Source organism: Caretta caretta, chromosome 5 (genome assembly GCF_965140235.1).
Source record: "Caretta caretta isolate rCarCar2 chromosome 5, rCarCar1.hap1, whole genome shotgun sequence".
Taxonomy (NCBI): domain Eukaryota; kingdom Metazoa; phylum Chordata; order Testudines; family Cheloniidae; genus Caretta; species Caretta caretta.
The window spans coordinates 91883886-91907874 of NC_134210.1; the positions used below are offsets into that span (position 1 = coordinate 91883886).

Here is a 23989-nt window from a genome sequence, read left to right on the forward strand (position 1 = left end):
TGAGTGCCCTAACCATTGGACAATAGAGTCAATCTGTCTGGCCTGATGAATATTGAAATATTTTATGTGAAATGGAACAGCTAAAACAGGAGAGCCTGAAAGACCCACCCTAAAATACCCCAGAGCCCCATGGTTAGGACATTCACTTTGGAGCAGGGGAAACATGGATTCAGGTCTCTGCTCCACATTAGACAGAGGGGGGATTTGAAGTCTGGTTTCCTGGGTGAGTGCCCTAACCATTGGGCTGTTAAGTAAAAGAGGGTGGCAGCCGTCATCGCTGCCACCACCGGCTCTTGCTGACCTGGCCTAGGTGCCTAATTCCAGGAGAGCATTCATGGTTGTGAATTCCAAGTGCAAGGAGTCATGGAGTTTGGTATCTTAGGGCATGTCTACACTGCAGCCCTAAGTTGACTTACTTACAGCGACTTCAGTAATTACTGCAGTGGTTGATGTCCTCACTAACTTCCTGTTGGTGGTGTGTGTCCTCACCACGAGCACTTTCACTTACTGTAGAGGGTCAGTGTGCGGGCTAAAAGACAGGGCTTTCAGCTCCGCAAAGCTCCCTGCCGGGAGCCCAGATGCCTCCCACCCTAGCTCTCACCTCACCGCTCCTGACTGGGATCAAGGGGCAACCACCTGGCTGGGAGTGGGGAGCTGGGGACAACTTGGCTCTAGCTGCCCAGCTTTGTCAATTTCATGGCTGCATGAAATTGACAGTCAATAGCAGATGGAAGTAGCACAGTGCCTAGGTAGAGACTGTCACCCCAGCTATGCCAACATAAGCCTCTTGTGGAGATGGAATTATTATGTTGGTATAGTAGGGCACTTACATCTGTGGGACAAGGCTGTCGTGTGTATACTGACATAATTAGGTCAACGTAAGCTGTCTTATGTCGACCAAACTGTATAGTGTAGACCAGGCCTAACTCACTTTGAGGGATGGGGCTTAAGACACATCTCTTCTTGGCATTTCCTAATAGCTAGTCTATGAGGCTCCCCACTCAAAATGCTAGTTATGTGAATCCTCTTTTTTTAGGGACCCCTTTCTAAAAATGTTTTAATTCTTTTTATAGTGCTTATTGCCAAAGTCGTTTGGGACTTCTCAGCCTAAACACATTCATGGGAAGTTAAATCTCTTAATAGGTGAACTGTTTTTGTGGATAATGTTTTCCTTCTGCTATAACTTGCTTGGCAGGCTTAAACCTGAACAATTTAGTCGCCAAATTACAGCCTTAGTTAATTTTAAGAAAAGCTGGGGAGTGGGTAAAGGAATATCATTGTTACCTACATAATACTTCCAGCTGAAGTTGTAAGGACTGAGACTCAATCACTGGAGATTCTCTGCCAGAGACAGTTCTCAGATATGGATTGCACTTGCTAAAATTTGTGTAAAACTTCAGAGTGATAATTAGGGTTTCTATTTCTTTTTCTGTAAAATATACCACACAAGCAGCAAAAACATAATACTGCTCACCACAAGAATTCTTATGATCTATTGTTGGCTAACTATTCTACACATCTTGACTGTGTCAGAGACCTTCATGAAGCTTTGTATAAGCCTTTTTAAGCTCCTCTGTGTAAACTGCAGGTTAGTGTTAGCCTTGACAAAGACCAGCGTTTTACTGTATTGTAGTAGTGTTTAAACTAACCAGCTCAAAAGTTTTCTTGTATAGTAAATATTTGTAGAAAAGATAAATATAAGGAAACAAGACAATAGTCCACGTAAAAGTATCCTCTCTAAAGATTTTACTGCTTCAAGAGCTTATGCTTAATGTTTTATTGTGGGTCTGAAAATAGACTCTCATAAGAATTAGAAACTAGGAATAAATACTCATAGTTATAAAGAGATTTTTTTTGGCTTTGATTCATTTGGTAAAGTTACATTTCTGTCTCCCTATACTTTGCCAGCTCTGGTGACTAATATTAGAAGGTCTTATCCAAAAGACTGTAAACAGCTTCTTAAGGAAGGAATATTTTTCAGTGCAACTTGAAGGTGTCCATGCTATGAAGTGGGGAAAATATATTGATATGAACAATCAAATTCACAGCCATGCAAATTTGTAGCTGCACAAAACCTCACACTTCGTTCATCTGTGGCATGCGTTCAAATATCTGTAAAATTATTAGGGAATGGTAGGTTCTGTGGATAGGATTGGAGGACACACTAAAGCATTTTAGAGTATTTAAAACTGCTTTTGAGGAAGATACTGATCCCCACAAATTGTGTATCTCTATTTCTGCTGTTGACTGACTTTCATTCCTAAAGCATTTTCAGAAAATACAGGTTGGTTGATTTGTTTGTATCAAAGATCTTAGAAACTAGATTGGCCATGAGCGACATTCTAGAATAAGTGTAGCTATTTGCAATATTAATTATAACTATTTGTAAAACAAGGTGTTACTGTAGACTTAGGGACAACATAAAGTTGATCACTTGAAAGATCGCTGAGAGTCCTGCAGATTTAGTAACTGATTAAGAAGAATTGATCATGTTGTTTCAGATCACTAAAAATGTGAATTGGGCTGCATTTAAAACAAGTGATTTTTGAATTTCTACCTTAGAGACCTCTAGATATTATCAAATTTGAAATCTCCCTGGAGCACTTTGGAGTTTCATGAGTGTTAATAAATGAAGCAATATACCTTGAACTTCAATCTAATTTACAATAGAAAATAGCAAGTTTCCATTGGCTAGTGCTTCTAGGCTTGTATAGCTGTGTTGTAGAAATGGCCTCTTTCAGAAATGGACCAGTCCCTCAGAAAACCAAACCAGCCCCCTCATTCCCCAAATGATTGGTAGAGATTGTCATTTGTACTACCTTAATCTGGAACCTGCCCACCAAATATATGAATGAAGAAGTGATAACTTTCTCCACTAAAAGATTTGCATGTATGCTTTAGATTATAACCCTTCAGAATGGAGATTCTCTTCTGCATTATAGTGCCAAGCACAGTGGGGCCCCAATCCCAGTTGGAACTTCTGGGCACTACCACAATATAAGTGTTTTCGACTAAAAAGAAGGACAGTTTGTTCTGATCAAATGATCACTCACACCATCTATACTAACAAACTTCTGTCTTCCAAATTAGGGGTGGAGATGCGTGATCCTAACCACCCCTGTATTCACACCCTGTGCACTAATGCAAGGGTATTTATACAAACTGTGCCTTGTGCGATATCATTTGAAAACTAATAACACACTAATTAATAATATCATTGAGGAATATATGTGGAGTTATGGAAGTCCTCTGATACTATGTTTTAAAATCTGTATTTGAACAAAGTAAAAATAAGTCTGCCCTGGTCTTGAATACGAATGGAGCAGAATGTCCAGAGATTACAATTTACATATGCAGTAAATTGAATCATCAAAACTCACAGGGTGGGGGGGGGGTCAGCATGTTTGGATCATGAAGAATTGTGTATTTGCTTGTTTAGCCAGCTCGGTCATCAGACCGAGACCAGGAGGCTATATTTACATAAAAGCTAAACAAAACCATCAAGCTAACAAGGGGAGGTGATAAGGGCATAACTGTCAGTGGGGGATGGAGACTTCACTCCCAGGAAGGCATCCTGTTTCTTGAAGCAGGGTTAATGAACTTTGAGAGATGCTTATCAAAGGTTTGCTGGACTATAAAGAGAGGGGCAATGAACCCCTAAGATGACAAGGGTAAACCACACCTTGTACATCTGTGGAAGGTCCTGATTGAGGGAGAGTCAGCCATGCTGGACCAAGAGTAATTAGTGTGTGAAATAATCTTAAACAAAGACTGTACCTTGCTAGATTAAGTTTTAGGCTTGTAGATGCATGTTAGCACTTTTATTTGCTTGTCATTATATCTACGTCTTTTTCTTTTTTACTTGGCATCACTTAACTTGTGTCCTGTTAATACTTGTTTTGTTTTAATTTAAACCAACCCAGTGCTGTGTTTGAATTGGAGATTACAGTTAATGTGGCAAGCTGCTGGGTATTGTCTCTTAAAGGAGCAAACATACCTTATTATTTCTCTGAGTGGTCTAGGAGAGGGCTGGATGCTTCAGGGCAGACAGTTTTGGGGAAATGCAGGACTAGTAGTGTGTTGGGGTCACTTGGCTGTTGTAATCATGGCTGGTGGAGATCAGTGGGTGTCTGTGGTATAACAAGCAGGCTGTGGAGACAGTTACTGAAACATGGCTGCTTATCACACAGACAGTTGGTGCATGCTTGTATGCTATCTGGGAGCATCTAACAAAGGAGCTACAGCAACAGAGCATTTTACTGCATGCAGGGCTTCAGGGCAGGCAGTGATGCACCTCTCACTGGTCTGGATTGCACTCCTAAATGTGACAGGAGGGTATTGAGATAAGTGTACAGCAAGTATCCTAGAGATTCTTGCTACATCTAAATAAACTTAAACCCTGATTCAGGAAAACACTTAAGCACATGCTTAAGTGCTTTCCTGACTTGTGGTCTTCTGGCCTGTTCCTGAAAACGCTTACATGCATGTGTAACTTGTAAATCAAGTCTCTTAAGGAACAGGCCCTATGTTTGTAAAATCAAAGTCCTACTAGATTCTTTAGCAGAATGACCTCCATAGGGAGTACAATGAATGTAATAGTCTGCTTAGACACAATAGTATAAAATAAACATTCCAAATGTCTTGAAAGATCTTGCTGCTTATCAGTCTGTAAGCCATTCTTTCATGGACTTTTGAAGTTTCCCAGTATCACCAATGATGTACCATCAGGATCCTTTCTGTTTTCCATTAGTGTGATACAGAACATTGCACAAGAAAAAAATTCTTGTCTGTAAAGAGCAGCAGCATGTATAGGAAGGATATGCACGAGTGCCACCATTTGCTCTAGTGGAGGGTTTTAACTCTGTTTTAACTGTTCACAAATTGTTTTTCTGTATTTTTGTAGTTGATTCCATAGTGTGTATGTATAAAAAGTTGGCATCTTCCATATTTAGTCTCTATTCACCTGTATAATCATTTGAGTAGAACAAATTATGAAATAATGTATTCTAAACGTTGTATCTATTGCTATATCTTGCTTTAAGGTACAAGAATTTTTTAAATGCCTGTAAATATTCAAGAAGTCTCTTGCTCAATAGCCTGTTAAATCATAGCCTCGACCAAAAAAAATTTTTTGTTTGAGGCTGATTACATCAATAATTGCATTACAGTAGAACAGTGGTTCTCAACCTATTTATCATTGTGGGCCGCATATGTGGCTCACAGAGTGTTAGCTGGGTCACAGGTTGAGAACCACAGTGCCTTCCACCTAACCCTCCGCCTCCCCCCGCCAACAAACCCTTAGGCTCAGTGCCCTTCGCCCAAAGACCCCTCCACAGAGTGGGGCCAGGAGCAGAGAGCTGGGTGTGGGACAGGGATGGGGACCCCGAGTCCTGCCGCGGCGGACTGGGTGACAGACAACGAGCCCTGCTGTGGGGGGCCGGGAGGCAGCCAGCTTCTCAGCTCCCATCCGGAGTCTGCTGCACAGCAGAGGAGCCTGGAGCCCATGGCCTTTAGCACATAGTCTCTGCTGGGTCGCAGCTGTGCGCTAATTGGGCAGCATGTGGGCCATGGGTTGAGAACCTCTGCAGTAGAATCTCAGTTACAAACTGACCAGTCAAATGTGCGGAATTGGAAGTGTGCAGTCTGGCAGCGGCAGAGATTAACATAAAAGCAAAGCAAATACAGTACCATACTACGGAAAACCTGAACTACTAAAGAAAATAAAGGGAAAGCAGCATTTTTCTTCTGCAGACTAAAGTTTCAAAGCTATATTAAGTCAATGTTCAGTTGTAAACTTTTGAGAGAACCACCATAACGTTTTGTTGAGTTTTGAACAACCTCCATTGCCCAGGTGTTCGTAACTCTGAGGTTCTACTGTATAAGCATGAGCTTTTTTTTAAAAAAAAAAAAGGAAGAAAAAAAAATAGGCACCAATCCTGAAAATAACTTAAGCACCTGAGTAACTTTACTCACCTGTGCAGTGTGGGACTACTTATGTGAGTTATATGAAGCACCTGCTTAAGGCTTTGCAGGCTTGGGGTTGTGAGGGGTCATTGCATCATGAGGATCTCACATATTCTGTTAGTGTACTCGGTTCAGAGAAAATGATCTGATGTTAGCTTGATCCATATTGATTTATCTTAGGAAGACAAAGCTTGGTGATCAAGTTTTTGAACAGATGGAAACTTTAATTAAAATCTCTAACATCTTTCAGATTTTTGAAATCTGAATTATTTGGATGGTGATAGGGATTTATCACATGTAGAAAGTATCCCATGTACCTGGTGTTAGGGTAGCTCTTAATTCATTTTTATTTTTTGTCAGTCTGATAAGTTCTGGAAAAACTGTCTTATGTGTAGGCTTGGCAGAATAAAATTTTAATTTTTTATAGTTTTGGTGGATAATATCAATGGTTTATTTTAAAGCATTATTTGTATAGACTTTAAATTTGAACAGTTGTGGGAAATAGTGGGGTCAGACAGTGAGACGGTATAACGAAGGCTAAGATTGTGTCATGTATATTTTTAATAAGAGTCACGGGCGAGTCACGGGCAGGTCACTGGCAATAAATAAAAATTCACGGAAGCCTGACCTGTTCCAGACTTCTACTAAAAATATCCATGATAAAATGGGAAGGGACTGGGCAGTTATAGGGTGGCTGGGAGCTCTGGGGCCCCCACTACCTGTGGGGGTTCAGAGCTCCAGGTCCCCCTGTCCCCCAGAGTGGAGGGGAGCAACAGGGTCCCTCTGCTGCCTCCCCAGCAGTGGGGTGAAGTGGGAATCCCACTGCCACGGTGGGGTGCCACCAGGGGTCCCCCGTCTGGCGGCTGGGGAGTTGCGGGGGTACCACCGTGGCCCATTGTGGCTTGGAGCTTAGGGGCCTGTTGCCTCAGGCAGCGGAGGTACCTCACAGCTCCCTGCCACTGCAGGAGGTGACATGACCCTGCAGCTCCCAGCCGCCAGGGCTGAAATCATGGAGGTCTTTGGAAGTCACGAATTCTGTGACAATCGTAGCCTTAACTATACCTATTTAATTACAGTAGACATTGAGATTCAAAAAGTTAAATCTTTATAACCAATAACACAAAATTTGTCAACATCGTGTGTCAAAATATACAAAGTAAATAGCCTTAGTTTGATTAAATTCTAAAGCAGAATTTTTCTTTTAGTCAAAATTTGCAGATAGGTAATCAATGATGGAAATTTTTTTGTTGGTTTGTGTGTACAATGAAATTGATGTTTGACATTTATAGATTAAAAATCTACTCCTTTTAAGCTTATTTATATAGTATGTCTTTTTAAAAAAACCTATATCAAACTTGCTAGCCCAGAAACAGGTACCAGAGTTTGGCATAAGAGAATGTTTTTGGTACAAAGATATGTCTTGTTCTGGTCATTTTTGATTCATTATGATTTCACAGAATGCAGATACAGAAGGGCTTTTTTTTAATTTTCTTAACAGAAAGGAGCTGTAACAACTAGATTGGATGACTTTGAATAGAAATAGGAAACGATGATGATGATGATGATTTCATTTGTTAAAAATTATTTCTGTCTGGAAAGGAAAAAGCATGGGTTGCTGCATTCTAAATTTCTTTGGATTTTGGTCAGCAGAGGCATGTAATCATAACTTGTATAACTCATGTCTTCCAACTTTAACAGAATAATCTGCATAGTCTTGCTGTGACATTCGCCAGGGTACAAGCTGGACTGATGGACTGCTGTGTCCCCTCAATTCTCCAACCTGTAGTGCCTTTTACACTGCTTCAGTGTGAGAGCAACCATTCCTGATCTGCCCACACACAACCTCCAGCATATAAATCATTCCCAACTATACTATAAGAGTGCTATAGACAGCCACCCATGAACTAGACTGCGGGCAACACCAGCAAACTCCCAGTCTCAGATTTCCACCCAGAAATGTCTTGTATTGCCCAGCACCCTCCTAGACAATACAAGCTCATATAAAGTCTGTTATTTCATTAATAACAAAGGCTGTGCATATCATTTTCTAGCTCAGATGTAGTTTCCCAAACACACACTGATCTAGATAAAACAAATGTATTAACTACAGAAAGAGATTTTGTAACTACAAGTAATGAGGCCTAGAAGTCAGAATTGGTTACAAAGAAATAAAAAGTAAAATGCAAACTGATATCTAATTTAACAAGCTAAGGGTTCTCTCACCACCTGCTGTAGCAATCTTACTGGCTGAACTCCTTTCAGACAGGATCGCTCTTTCTTCAGTGTTGATTTCCTTGACCTTCAGGTGGTGGTGATGCTATGAGTAGAAATGGAGAGAGAGATCATTTGGGGCCCCGTTCCTCATTTTTATCCTTTCCCTTTTCTTTGAGAACCTCTCCAGCTGGGGTTCAGGAGACAGAAAGTCTGTGGGATGGGAACTTCCAGCTGTTTCTTTGCCAACAAGCAAATTTCTCGCTTACACCCTTTTTCCTGCCAAAGAATGGCTGCTTAACCAGGTGATGGTCCATTTGATTTTGTTGATACCTGGCTGAGGTGTTAGTTTGCCTTTTGTCTTTGAGGAACCAGTTTGTCTCCTTTTCTAAACTTGAAATAGGTCTCAGTAATGATATACAGTAAAATCTTGTAACTTTACATACAGTGTTACCGCACACATTTTACTAGGACAATAGTAAGCAAATTGAGTTTTCAAATTATACTTCACAAGGCATATTTTGTACAATATCCATTATAGTTTTGTAAAAAGGGCGAGCATAAGGATTCAGACTATTACACTTCCCTTCAAGAAAGTGTTCCAATAGCTGTTTGTCAGAAAGCCCTACTTTCAGTTCTACTTCGGTAGGCTTCAGCTGCACTGTTCATTTGGCATGCTCCACTACTTCATGGTAAAATTCTTTCTGTGGTAGAGTAACTTTGTCCCCAGTTACCTGGACTACTTCCTTTCTTTCACTGTAGATTTTGGCATCTTAAGCCTGATGAAGTTGCCATAGATGGTTCTTTTATGGTAGTTGTCTGAGAGGACACTCTCGTCTTACAATAGAAGAACGCACATTAAACAGGTGTTAGAAGAAGGCAATAAAGAAATCCTTATACATTTTCAAGAAGCGTGTTGCCAATAACCTGTTGGTTCATATTATTAGACAGAAAATGTTTCATTAACTTGTATTAAATAACATCTCCAATTTTTATTTCTTTCTTTAAACCAAGCTGTACAAACCTAGGGAATTTAGAGTTAAGGTTACACATAAGAAATCCCAACATCTTAAAGTAAGAAATAAACAGTTAAGGCACCCAAACAACCTTACCTCTGCCCTGTAGTGATATTATGCAATAACCATACAATTATGATTACAGCTTTTTAGTGTTTGTGATCTCAGGTTAGATTAAAGTGATTTTTAAAGACACATTAGATTTTTTTCATCCCCGCCCCCTCTTCCGTCACTGTTACAAGGGTATACGTCACATAAGCAAGCAGGGAAGAATGCAAGGAGCAAGCTTTCACACAGGCAGGACATACCCGCATCTTATTTCTTCAGCTGGTTGTTTACTGTTTGAACATAGATTCATAGATACTAAGGTCAGAAGGGACCATTTATGATCACCTAGTCTGACCTCCTGCACAATGGAGGCCACAGAATTTCACCCACCCACTCCTGCGAAAAACATCTCACCTATGTCTGAGCTATCGAAGTCCTCAAATTGTGGTTTAAAGACTTCAAGGAGCAGAGAATCCTCCAGCAAGTGACCCATGCTTCAGAGGAAGGCGAAAAACCTCCAGGGCCTCTTCCAATTTGCCCTGGAGGAAAATTCCTTCCCGACCCCAAATATGGCGATCAGCTAAACCCTGAGCATATGGGTAAGATTCATCTGCCAGATACTACAGAAAATTAGAATACATAACTGCTATTTAGAGCAAATGAGATTTCCAGTACACCATACCCTTTTTCATTTGCAACAAATATGTGTCTTAGAAGTTGACTCTCTAGTTTTAAGAGAAGTACAACATAGAGGAATTTTTCAGCCAGGTACCAGGGAGAAACCCAATTCCTGGCCAATAAACTCATTGTCTGGTCATGGCGCTTACATTTTCTTTCCCTTCTCCTGCTTCTTTTGGCAATAAAGATGATTGAGAATAAAACTGGATGAGTGATAGGCTTGCTAAGGAGTCTTGAAACTTTGTGTGTTGGTGCAAGTGAAAGTGAAAAGAACCATGCTAGGAGAGGTGAGATGGGAGTGGGGATTAGCGAGGTGGAAGAGAAGACATTGACTTTTATTTTGGTAAGGAGAAATGTTTTCCAGGAACATGGCATTATAGTGGGGTGGGCAAACTATGGGCTGGATCTGGCCCACAAGTCATGTTAAGCCAGCCCACGAGCTCCCACTAGGGAGGGGATCTGGGGCTTACATTGCTCCGGCGCTCCAGCTGGGATGCAGGGTCGGGGGCTTCAGTCCTTTGTTCAGAGCTTTAGTTTGTAGCAAAGTCCCTCCAGAAGTAAGAAGCAGGATTGAAGACAAAATGGAGGAGATGCAGCAGCCTTTTATATTCTCTGCCCTGTGGAAGATGACAGCAGCAAGATGGACCCTGGAGTCACATGGGCAAGCCACATGTCCATGCATGACTCAGTTCTTTACAGGCCAATGCCATTGTTTACATGTTAGTTTAAATGTTCCCAGGAAAGCTCAGATGTGGATTGGCATCTCCCAAAGTTCAATGTCATCTAAGTATTTCTTGATTGGGCACTTACTGAGAATAGTCCCTTCTCAAGAAGCTGACCAAATGCTTCACTGAGGCTACTTAGAATCAAAGCACATCGATATACAAGTACATAGCCAATATTCATAACTTCGCATACAAAAATGATACACGCATACAGATAGGTTATGATTTGCTGATTATAATTATGCTTTCCATAGACACCTTACACAACAACCTTTATACAATATTTGGGCAAATATATAACAGTGGTTGCAACAATGATCTATAGGGTCACAGGTTATGTCAGTAACGTCACAACTGGAAATGTAATAATTAAAAACATGACCCAACAAACCCCACACATCTTATTTTTAAATTCCTTTAGATACTATACCTGTTCTGAGTGGGGTAGATATAGTATCTGAAAATACCTCAAGTTTTTATTTTAATTCACTGGATTTCAAATTGACAACATCTCTTTAAGAAAGCTGTAGGTAATGCTGTCCAACTGCCAGCAGTAGGGTAATATCTTAGTGTGGGGTAAGTGGGTAGGATCAGAGGATTATTTCTTTAGGGTTTTTTTTTTTTTTAAGGATTTAAATACAGGTTCACTGCATAGTCTAGCAGATTACTAAAGAGAGATTTTGATAAATCATCAGTACACTTTAGGACCAGATTTCCCGATATTTAGTTTTGTCCTGTGTCCCGACTGATGTACGGTCGGGATGCCATTTGACCTGATACTTTGCTTCGGTGGCACTCCGGCGCTTTTTTTTTTTGTGGCTTGGATCGGCAAAAAACCTAGATCCAGCCCTGGTGGGGGTGAGCTGTGGCTGCCCCTCCCCGTGTCCCGATATTTTGTTCTTGTCATCTGTTCACCCGAGTACACTTTGCACACAATTCTCTAGTTATGTGGGTTGCTAACATTAATAGCCCCATTCTTTTCTTTTCCTATCTCCTTAACTGTCTCCTCCTTTTTTTTCCCTCTCTCCCCCGTCTTTGTTTTTCAATTGACCTAGAACATTCAGACACTTGAACTGCACCAAAGTGCTTTTGTGGGCTTCAGAATGAAACAAATTGATATCTTGTGATCCTAGTTAGTTTAGCTCTGTAGCTGGCTCCACTTGTAAAGCACTTCAGTACATGTTAATATGTGGATACTGCATGCACCAGTAGGCTGTCTGTCAGTTGTCTGCCAGCTGGCCAATGTCATAAGCAAAACAGTGCCAGATTGGCCACTTGAGGTAACTCTCCTAGAATCTCATGTCTTCTCCCTCCAGTTAGATCTCTGGCCTAGTTTGAATAATCTGAACTTTATAACCCGAGATAAGGTATTTTGTGTAGTGAACCCAGCCGTAGTTCTTGTAACCAATTCTTCCCCCCACCTTCCCCTTTTTATGAAAGGAAGCAGAGAAATTCTGCATCTGAACATTGGTTGGACAAACTGGCCAGCTACCTGTTAGCCAGACGTACACTGGTGGTGCTTCTTGTGAGAAGCCAAGAATTCCCCCCCACCCTCACCCCCAGTTGGTTGCTGGGAAAGAAAATCGCTTCAGGTAAGCGGAGGGGAGCTGCTGTTATGCCTCACTGTTTATATTGGTCTTGGCTTGTTAATGTCTGCAAAGTTTGGAGTTGCTTCTGCTGTTTGTTTGGGGTTCTCCCTTTCTTCTCTCAGCATCAGTATCCTACTTGCTCGTGAAGCATCCTATTCTTTCTCTGTTTGAATTTTTGATAGTTTCTCCTTTCTCTTCCCCACCCTAAGCCTCCTACAGATCACTTTATATCTCTTCTGCTGTTCTTCATCAGCTGGCTGCATGACAAAACTGGAAGTTTTGTTACTGCCTGTTATGTTCAAGTGGCATTGATAATAACAAGATCTTGTAAACTTGAGGGCTAGTATGCAGCAGAGAAAGTTTCTCATGCACAAATCACAAGAAGATAAGTGCTTTTGTTTTCCTCAACATAGTTTGTTTGTGTCTTGTACTTCAGTGCTTTATAACAAACACATGGCCTCTCAGAGAACTCTTCTTTGTATTACATTTTATCTCAGATAGAATCACTGAGATTCAGTTTATGGTCCTATAAACTGCAACCTTAAATGCTGAGAGGCACCATATGAGACTCTGAGGACACTATGTACTTAAAAGGATGGGAAAATTAAGCTGTTAGCATGCTGTGGTTTCTGTCCAAGAAATGTTTTCAGGTTCTACTTAAATAAGAATACCAAACACTTTTTCTGATTGTACATTTAGGTTTCTAGTCTCAAAATTAAGAGCATGAAGTGGCCATAAAGAAAAGGAGGTATAGTGTTGTTGCCGGCACCCAGTGCCGAGAGGCTGAACAACAGCTTGAGCGGTTCGTTACCCGGTGTGCTACACCCAATAATCACAACGGGGTGGAGAAGCAAGCCTAGTACGCAAAGCTGCTGCAAATGCCTCCAAACCAAAAAAAAAAAAAGCCAAAAACACCTGGACCTAGTACAAAAGGGCTTCATCAACACTCGTAATCTTCCATCCCCTCAAGTTACCTAGTGGCCATGCCCCAGTGTCCCCAACAGTGTGGCATCTCAGATTTTTTTCAAGAAATTTGGAAAAACTTACATGTTTGGCTCCAGGAGATGCCTAAGCAGGTAGCTTTCTTTTCTGGCCATATTGCGCAAGTTGTTCATGGTACATGCAGTATGATAAAATTACTGATTTTCAATACTTTATCAAAGTCTGTATTCCCTGAGATTTAGCATGATTAAACTATAATTTAGGTCCTTAGTGCATGCTTACTGTGTTTTCAGTATTCTGTTAATTTTGCTCTATTCCTTAGGCCCTATATGTTAAATTAGGAGCAGAATTACCTTTTTTCTTCAGTGTAGCGAGTACTTTTTATGAAATCTCTTTTATTCAAAACTTCCAGTGCAGAGATTCTGAGCACTGTAATATGGTGGCAGCACTTCATTGTACAGCAACACAATACATTGCTAATAAGTCTTAATTTTTTAAATGTGTTTTACAGGTTATCTGAGATGGTGTATTGAAGAACTAAGTTTTCCAAGATGAACAAAGTAAAAACAACATCTGAGAAAAGGTAAATGCAGCAGTATATAGACTTCTTGAAGTTCAACCCATTTACTTTTCCATGTAATGGATCTTGAGAACTTTACACTTTAAGGAAGCATAATACATTTAAAAAAAAAAAAAGGGGGGGGGGGGACAAAAAATACAAAACCAGTTATGTGGGTCCATAGGGCAACATTAGTAATCAAACAATTACTGTAACCTCTTCATATAAAAATAGCTTTAATTTAATTAAATGAATTATTTTCCTTTAAATAGTAACTGATTTGGAATTATTTTCTCACGTATTTATCAACATAGTGTAAAGGATAATAGACGCTAACACCTTCCTTTGTGCATTTTTGTCATATTTGAATGAGACTTACTATATGAATAAACATTTTCAAAATTGCATTTAATTTCTTTGAAAGAAGTAGTAATAAATTACCACAACACTAAATATTTTGGAAGAAGGTCATATGCAAAAATGCACATGAAACTGCATGCTTACCTTTGTGCATGCGGTTATCCCAACTGTGCATGCAAAAATGGTCATTTGGACACCTGGTAGCTGAAAAGCAACCATAGTAATTGATCTTGCAAATACTGTATTGGAAAACTATTGACTGCGTGTATTTGAGCACATCTCTTGGATTCCATCTCAGAATTTGTCTTGAGTAGCAATCCTTCAAAGCATTGCATAGCTACATATATGAACAGAAGCACCAACTTCAGTGGGGCCATACGCATGTACAGAGAGACGTGCTCAAGACTGTCTATATTCTGAACTAAGGGGGTGATTCCCCTGCTCATGTACATACATTTGCGTCGCTCTCATCAAGCTAGCACAAGTATAAATATCAGTGTAGCTGCAGTAGCCCGGGTAGCGGCAGTAGAGGCACAGCTTATCAGTAGGTATGTACTTTGCACAGCTTTCTGGCAGGTTTGTACTTGGCACAGCTAAGCCATGTCTCTCCTGCCACTACTTTTGAATCTAGGGCTACACTGCTATTTATACTTGTGCGAGCTCAGTGAGAGCTAGCATGAGTGTGTGTACACGAGCAGGGGAATCACACCCTTAGCTAGTAATGTAGAGGTAGCCTAAGTGGTTGCAAGATCATAGCCTTGACTTGTTTCTTTTGTTTATACCAAGTACCTATGAAGAGGCTTCTGGGAACGGGGGTGGCAGCAATGGAAGCAAGCATACAGGCAATTGTGTGTACTACAAAATTTCAACAGTACTAAACTTTTCTCCAAGCACTTCAAAAGCAAAACCCCTGCCCATTCACCCCATCCTTTTTGGCATAACCTCATCCCATCCTTTTTGGCAGAACCTTTCTCAGATAGCAACTTTAGTCAGGCAGGTTTCATGCTCATGAATGGTTGCTGCTGAAGGAATAAGTGTAATTTTATAAATCACATACATGACACAAATGTACGTGTTGCATTACCGAAACATGAGCAAGAGACATTTCTTGCTCCAAAGATCTTACAATCTAATAGAGAGGCAAGGGTGTCAAAGTCAAAATGCTGGTTACTGATGCATATATATGGCTGATGGCTTAACTCTTGAAGTTTGTATATAAGGAACAGATTATTTCATCATTATGAAACTATTTAGAGAATTTACAAAATGTCTTATGAATGGAAGAAGCTTAAGACATTTGTAACAGTTCAGTTTGGTATTCCCTGCAATAGCAAAACCATCTAGTTTGTTTGCTCTCTTGGAAAACTTTCTACCCCTCCAGTGCAAAAACATTTGCAGGGTATTTTACCTTTCAATGTATTTCTTTATAGTATTCCTTTCTAAATTAGAGTATGGATTTGCATGTTGGACCCATATGCCATCATGTGGATTTATCTCAATCACAGGAGGGATTTCAAGTTCACCATGAGGATATGTTACTTCCTTTGGAGTGGTCTTGGCTCCTTAGTTGTCCACTGCAGCCGTGGAACAGTTCGACATTTGAGACTAGTTCTTGTGGTGTTCCCTGCCTGGGTAGCTAATGAAAGATCGATCTTTAGAAATGGTCGAGAGATCAATATGCATCCCAGCCAGGGAGTATTAGTTTTTGGAAAGTCAAGTCCTTTCTCAGCAATGGGTATTCCTGAACTTGAGCTCCCGCTATGATGGTACCAGGAAAAAGGTATCCTTAACTGGATTCAGCTCAGGCTATATTGGCCTTTTGCGTGGAAGGATAATCCGAACTAAACAGATGTAGATGAAGATAGTCATTTGTTGTTTTTTTTTAAACACAGTTAATTTTGTTCAGCCATATAACTCAAAACAGATGTACCTCTTGGGATGAATAAGCTATGCGAAATTCTTTGCATATCGTAGACAGTTGGTATTACTGATTTGTGTGCCAGCTGTGGTTGTTAGAGGACTGTGAACCTTCAAAGATCAGGGTAAAATAGATTCACAAGCATTTAATATTGGAACTGGTTTGCATTGGGCTCTGAAATAATAATAAAATAATAAAAGAGAACAAAATGCACAAACCCCAAAACTGGGCTTAGAGAAACCTCTTATGAGATCTCTTCTAGTAAAATTTGAGTTTGCTGGCTCACTGGACGTGTGACAAACAGTCATACTGGGAATGGGTCATATGACTTAGCCTCTGTGATTTTTCCCAATAAGAACGTCTTGATCTCTAAATTCACTGAGTTGCATCCTTGGTGTATACAGATAGAGGAAGTAGAGCAAAATAGTTGACAAACTATAAAAAGTACCAATGACTGCCTCCCTCTGGCTGCACTGCATTCTTAGTGATAAAATTCCTGTAGGAAGTGTCCTAAGCCATTCTAAGATGACATCTAATGGTTGCTATAGTAACTCCTCAAGATTCAATTATCTTTCTGGTCAAGCTCTAGAATTAGATCATTGAGTAGAAACTGAGCAAGGTGTAGGCTGTATTTAGCTTGCAGCATAGGGGAAGTCGTCTGCAGAAGGAGTAATGGATATATGTGAACCCGTCATTCCTGCAGAAATACAGTGAGGATGCTTAGACCTCTTGGAAAGTGGGTAGGACTTGACAAATCCACTTACCAATGGCAAGCAGAGACCTTTCCCTGGTGAGTGGGGAGAACTACGACGTAAACTTCTGGAGAATTCAATCTTTTTTTGAAAAGAAAATTTGTTTATGGCTGTGATGATACCCTTCCAAATGTGAACCAATGCTCAGTTCTCTGTTGACTCTGCAGACAGCTCCAGTGCCTCTGTAGCTGCTAGCTTTCCCAAGCTGTTGCGGAGTGAAATGGACAAGAGTGGGCAGTTACAGCTTCCCACAGGATTCTGAATGGCAGCAGTGAGGGTGATCAGTTTATCCATTTAATGTAATGGTGGGGTGGTGGTGGGAAGCTACAAGCTGAAGCACAGTCAGGCATTGGCACTGTCCACAGGGGGAAAAAAGGTGACCCAAAAATAGCGGGCCTGCCCAGGAACAGTCAGTAGCTAGGACACACTGTCTTACTGTACCTAGGAGGCTTTAGGGTGGGAGAGGGGAAAATGTGCCTCTGCTCCCGGTTAGTAATCAGAAGGATTCTTGGGTGAGAGAAAAATAGGCCTCACATTTTATCAGAGATTGACACACATGTTTGGAGACCCCAGACATGGCCAGGAGCAGCGTTTTCTGCTTTCCCAGGAATTTTGAGGTACTTGGTTTTTGAACAGTGTTTTCCCTGTGGAGTTCTCTGATGGCAGTGTCCTCTGTCTTTCATACCAGCTTCCCTTAATTTTTCTGGTCCTGGGTAAACCTAGGAGGACCAGATTGCCTGAGACAAAGTTAGTGCTAGGTGTAAAAGTAGGGGGAAGATAGTTTCTCGTATGGCTATTTTAAGTAGCTGTGTGTGAATCCTACATAAACTGTTGACCTTTTTTCCTGTTTAGTGTATAGTCGTACATTATTCTTGTGAAGTATTACATCAGAGAGCAGATAAGTAGTCTAAATTGGTCTTCCCTTAATTCGGGCTGGGTGAATATAACTGGTTAAGACGTGGGTTCATGGAGTTAAACTATACCTTAAAAGTTATAAACTAAAGGAGAGTGGGGGGGATTGGGGGGGGAGCTCTAATCCTTATTACTGATAGATTTTCTACCCAAAGGAGATGTCGGTAGTGGCTAGGCCCTGGCAAATCTTAGTTTTGATTTTTTTTTCTCCTTTGTCTTCTTGTTTTTCTCTCTACCACAACTGTCAACTTTCTAGAGTTGAAATATCAGACTCAAAATGAAGTATACAACAAAAATAGAATGAAAGCTTCAAATGTTTAATTACTTCATTTTCAGAATTCAGCTTTTCTGTTATCTATTTAATAGAGGCTATATTATGGCTGAGATTTTTAAAGCAGTCTAGGTGACTGAGATATCTTCCATTGGTGATAATGAACATTTGTATCTAAATTCACAAGCTGCTTTGAAAACTTTCATTCTACAAATGTTGTCTCATTTCCAAAGAGGTATATTTGAGTCTGAGTTTATGTAACTTGTGATCAGGTACAACTTGAGGTTTACTATGGGACCCAAACCCATAACAGCAGTAGGATTCATGGAGCTTTTTACCTTTGCATTTTATTGTCAAATACCTACCTTGAGAGCTGCACTTCCAGCACAGCTGATAGCATGAGTCCTAACACATGGTGCTAACACTCTTGTCACCCAGGTGTCTGATTTAAAATACCTGTATTCTATCACTGTCTGGCATTTATGCTTAAAATATATATTTTTTTAAAATGACCCAAGCAGGATTCAAATCTATGGAATGCTTCCACTAGAGACTAGCCCTGGAACTAAAGTGCCACCCTGCTAGATGGGTATGCACTCTTGACAGATCTTACGAAGTCTACAGTTGGGGTGAGTGGATTATGGCGGTGTGGAGATGCAGCAGCATGAATGTGTAGACTGGTTATGACTAGCTGCTGTATTAATTATCTTCCGCCTAGCTTGGTTTGCATGAATGGATATCAATGAGTTCAGCTGTCATAGCACATCCACTATACAGTTCATTCTGGATTCAAAGAATAAGTAAATTTTAGATAGGATTTGCTATATGAATGAAGAAAAGTTTTTAGTTCCTGCTTTAATTGTAAAACTCAACTCAGCCTTAACTGTGGAGTCAGGTCCACCTCTACAATAATCCTCTTATTGTTAAATCTAGAATCAGAAAACGAATAATTTTCAAGACAGTTTTATTCAGTTAATGTTCTGAAGATAGTTAAGCTCTGTAGAATGTCCCTGTTTGGCTGCTATAATGACAATTTCCAGCACCCTTTAAACTCTAGACAAATAAGCCTCTTCTAAATCTTATGAATAAAAATCTTCAAGTATTTCTGAAAGATACTATCTTGTAGTGAGAATGGCTTATCCTTTCTAAATCTCTAAAAGCTTCCAGTAAGTGTTGAATGACTATGCTACATGTTGAAGGGCTCTTGTTATGAATAAGGCAAGGTTGCATGGAGAAGTTTTTAGAGACCATATTGCTTCCTGACCACATGGGGCAAAAATCATGTATGTTTGTAAAACACCTAATGCCTTTACTGGGAGCTGAGCAGGACTGGGAGTACAGTGAATTGAATGAGATTTGCAAAGAGTAATTATGAAAAGTTTCGAGTAGGGACCTTAGCTGTATTACTCCCTCTCATGGGTATGAATACTGTGGCGGATGGATTGATATTTGTTGGATGGTTCAGTTTACTGGGGGATGGGTTGGGGAAAGGTCTTGTGTTTTGAGTGCTTTCATCTACTGGAACCTTAGGGGTGTCTGGTCTCTAACACAAAACACAAGAGTTGGGCAAACTATGGGCCACATCCAGCCCGTGGGACCATCCTGCCCAGCCCTTGAGCTCCCAGCCAGGGAGGCTAGCTCCTGGCCCCTCCCCTGCTGGCCCCACGGCTGGCTCCGGCTGGGCGGCACAACTGCCAATCCTGCCGCTCTGAACAGCATGGTGTGGGGGTGGGGTTGCATAAGGGGCAGGGGGTTCCGGAGGGGCAGGCAGTTGGATGGGGCAGAGGTTCTGGGGGGGCTGTTGGGGACAGGGAACGGGGGGGGTTGGATAGGCGTGGGAGTCTTGGGGGGCCTGTCAGGGGGCAGGGGTGTGGAGAGGGCTCGGGGCAGTCAAGGGACAGGGAGCAGTGGGGGTGGATGGGGGCGGGGTCCTGGGGGCGGTTAGGGGTGGGGGGTCCCAGGAGGGGGCGGTTGGGGACAAGGAGCAGGGAGGGTTGGATGGTTCAGGGATTCTGAGGGGGGCAGTCAGGGGAAGGGGGTGGATAAGGGGCAGGGCCAGGCTGTTTGGGGAGGCACAGCCTTACTTACCCGGCCCTCCATACAGTTTTGCAACCCTGAAAGTTTGCCCACTCCTGTTATAGACCCTTGCAACCTGCTTTTGGAGTCCTTGCTCACCTACTGAACTGGCAAATATAGTCATTCAGTGCCACTGCAGGATGGCCGAGAGGGTTCGACAGCGTTACAATATATTTAGCATATAGTGCCTGCGGATTGGCTGAAGGGGCTTGGGTTTTTTTTGTTACTTGTTGAATTAGGCAGGGGATTGGACAAAATAAGACCACAAGAGAGCAAGGGTAATGTATTTAATATTAATCACACTACTCTAATTTGTGGTCTCTTCTTTGGTGTACTGGATATTGATTTTGAGCAACTTAACTCTCAATAATTAAGATAACTCTGTTATTAAAATAAAGTTAATGCTTTTCAGGATTACTGCATGTGCTACCTGCAGGAGTAATGTGCATGTGGTATAAGACCTGTCAGGATGACTGAAGGACTGTTACTCCAAATGTTTCTTTCTGGGTTAGACAGGATTGGGGCCGGGGGGGAGGGGAGAGGGTTGTGGCTGTACTGGTCACATTTGTGTTTAAATGTAGAATATTTTCCACCCCAAAACTACATTCAAGTATGAGAGTGAGTCATGAGAGACCAAAATGGAAATTCTTTCTTATTGTACAAGCTGCTATAATACACAGTAGTTTCTAGTCAGGTTGGTTGGATTCCTTTCCATTTTGGATCTAAAATTGTTGAGGATGAGCGTCCTTGGAGATTGAGTCAGCAGTCAGATATCATGGCTTCTGTTGTAATCATGGGATCATCCTGGGTGATTTCAAGCTCAGTGCATACAGATGGCACTGGATCTTAGGTTTGGATGGCAATTAGAAGTAGAGGTGTGGAATGAGGGATGTGAAGATTCTGTTATCATGGAGTATTCTCACCTCTTGTTTTAGTAGCAGTGCTTACTTCTGCCCTGGATGACTAGAGAACTAATTGGATTATGTCCAGGCTTGGAAGGATTACATTTTTATTGGTAAATGTCAGTTTAACTGTACCACAAAAATTGACAAAAATCCACTAGTGATAAAAGTTTGCAGATAGACAAAGTAAGAAGAGGTTTCAGAGTAGCAGCCGTGTTAGTCTGTATTCTCAAAAAGAAAAGGAGTACTTGTGGCAACTTAGAGACTAACAAATTTATTTGAGCATAAGCTTTCGTGAGCTACAGCTCACTTCATCGGATGAATAGTAAGAAGAATGCTTCTTCAGAATTTATTAGTTTGATTTAAGGATATTCGTTTTGTGTATTTCTTTTGACACGTGGTGGTTAACAGTTACAAAGCTTTAAATTTTTTGAATCTGTCTACTGTCATTAAATAATTGCCTAACCTCCCCTTTGCAGCTTTGAAAATTTAAATATTTTAAAATAATGGATAAACCCCATAATTTTGCACAACTATGAAAACTTAAATTGATAAAATTCTAAAATGGTTAAAAATAAACATCGATATTATCCATCAATTTAAAAAAAAATCGATTTCTGACCATATAAGAAAGCAAAACTAGAACAATTGAGAAGGGAAAGGGAGATTGTCAGATTAAAACTTTTTTATACACTTTTAACGCAAACAGTTGAGAAGATGCATATATTTAGTAATGAGATTTTATGATATAAACTTTAGATTAGGGAGGACATCTTCAAGCAGTTTATATCATTTTTAAGAATAGGGCATATTATTGGACATAAACAAAACTTCCTTTTAAAAGTTACTTTGGTTTTGGTTGTGAAGTTATAGTTTAGATGTAAGTGAAGAGAAATGAAGTGTGGCTGGAATAAGTTTCCTCTGCTGCTGTAGCATCAAGTTATTTCCACAGTAATAAAACACTTGCATCAACCATTTTTTTTTCTTGTTTTAACATTAACATCCAAGGGTAAATTAACAAACTTAATAATAAGGGCAAAACCATTTTATTGTTCTAAACTATGGCTCAAGCAATAATAATCCATCAATTTCTTTATAAACAACATTGACACTATTTAAAAAACTAGTGTCATTCTTTAGTTTTATTGCAAATAGCCAGAACCCACTGTACATGGATTTAAAATAAGTTGACATTGACTATTGCTGAACTGTAATGGAATTCTTTGCTGTGCCAGTTGTTCCTTAGAAACCAGAGTTGTACAGAGCAATGATTTTAATTATGTTCATGGAAATTTTTTAAACATATTTTCAAATGGTGGGGTGAATCTAAAAATGAAGAATGAATAAAATCTGATTAGTAATGGTTATAACTTTGTCAATGTCATCTCAAGTATCTTACCTTCATCTTCTTAGAATGTAAGTTGATTTAAGTTGTAGGTGATCTGAACTAACCTTAAGGCATTTAATTAAAAAATATAATTAAATATGGTATGGGGGAGATAATATAAATATCTGGATTAAAGTGCTCCTTATGAAATGTATCTCCTCTTAAAACACCATCTCTTTTATGTAAATGACTAAGACATCAAGCCAAGCTATACTTGTGTTGCTCAAAATGAGACAAAATTCTGATAGAATGACACTGATTCTCTATAGTTTCTTCACTTTTATGAACATTATAAAATAAAGACCCTCCCTCCTAATAGTGATAGTCTATTAAATTTTGTGCTGCATTTCTTCCAAACAATATTTGCAAAACTTAAGAAACTAAACTGGTTGCATCTATTTTCTAAAGATAAAGCAAATAAGTAATAAAGAATGGGATTGTCTCTCAGTGATTTTCAGTGTGTATGAGGTAAAACTTAATAAGGCTGTATTTTTTCACTGTTATAGATTTATCAGAAAATGTTGAAAGTGAATGTTTGCTGTGGGAACACAGTAGATATCAGTGAAATTAAAACTTTCAGCCAGTTGTTGTTGTTTTCCTGCTGCATGTGTGCAGAGTAAAGCCTAACACAAGGATATGAGTGACTACTCAGTCTTGTTGAGGTAGGATAGCAGGAGCGAGGAAGGGATGGGAGACTGTAGGTATGACTTCCTCATGGGCGCTCTCAAGCAGAGGCTGTCGACCTGAAACATTGCTATGAGGGTGTTGGAAAGAAAAGATAGGAGACCGCTAGAAAGGTGACCTGTATCTGCCAAAGAAAACAGCATTATTTTCTCAGGATAGGATTGGCTCATGTTTCTTCTAAGCTTTTTGTCTTAACTCTTCTTTCCTCTCCCTGGTGTGGTCATTTGCAGAACAGGCTTATTGTTCAAGCTGTCTGAGGAGGAATAAAAGTTTGGAAGGGGAAAAACGCTCAAGGACTGAAAAGAGAAGTGATCTGCTCCTGTTCCTCTCCATAAACAATAGTCTTTTTGGGGTGGGTGGGCCCTGGTTCTGTTATATTCTTGAGTACTTTATTTCTCTACATCTGGATGATTCCACACCCTATGGTTTAGCCAGACTTTGGAGCCTTTGTAGGCATTTTTGTAGACCAGTCTGGCAGACTTCAAAGCCAGGGCTACTGTATAGACAATAAAATGTCAAAGTAGTTGAAAATGGATTCTAATAGCTGGATTCCCCATCCTGTGGTAAAAAATAATGAGAGATGGCCAAGGAGGAAGTAACTTCTATAAAGTCCTCATCCTTCCCTTCTAGTGGTCTCTGGATTTCTTTTTTTATTGGGGTGGAGGGTGAAAGTTGTCCCCCTCACTTGTGAAATGAATCCTGGGTGCAGGGGGACATCATGGCTTTAGAGCCGAAGTGGTTTTCCCCTCCGGCCCCTTCCTCGTGTTCCTTGAGAGCATGACTCCACCAGAGATGTGCTTCCTGGGACTTCACTGGTCATGGTTGCCCTGAAGGTACCTCTTGACAAGAGGGATCTTAACTGCAGAAGGGGTTCCATGGAAGATGTGATACAGCCCCAGTTTTATATAGTTGTAACTATTTTATTATAGGTATGAATTTGAAGAAATAAGTTGCTAATAACAGTGGATTTGTAATAGTACAAATTAGTTAATTTT

The 23989-nt window shown here is 40.4% G+C and overlaps 1 protein-coding gene across 5 annotated transcripts in view; it reads left to right on the top strand.

Moving 5' to 3' along the window:
- The window catches only part of AGTPBP1 (ATP/GTP binding carboxypeptidase 1), a 143071-nt gene that overhangs the window by 12633 nt on the left and 106449 nt on the right, over nt 1–23989 (top strand). For 4 of the 5 annotated variants that reach the window (XM_048849808.2, XM_048849810.2, XM_048849805.2 and 1 more), the window contains exon 2: nt 13685–13756. In XM_048849808.2, coding sequence (XP_048705765.2) covers nt 13725–13756 — 32 coding nt within the window. In that variant the 5' untranslated portion in view covers nt 13685–13724. Of the gene's footprint in view, nt 1–12215; nt 12235–13684; nt 13757–23989 lie in introns of those variants that run through there. The other variant, XM_075128678.1, reaches the window with a different exon arrangement.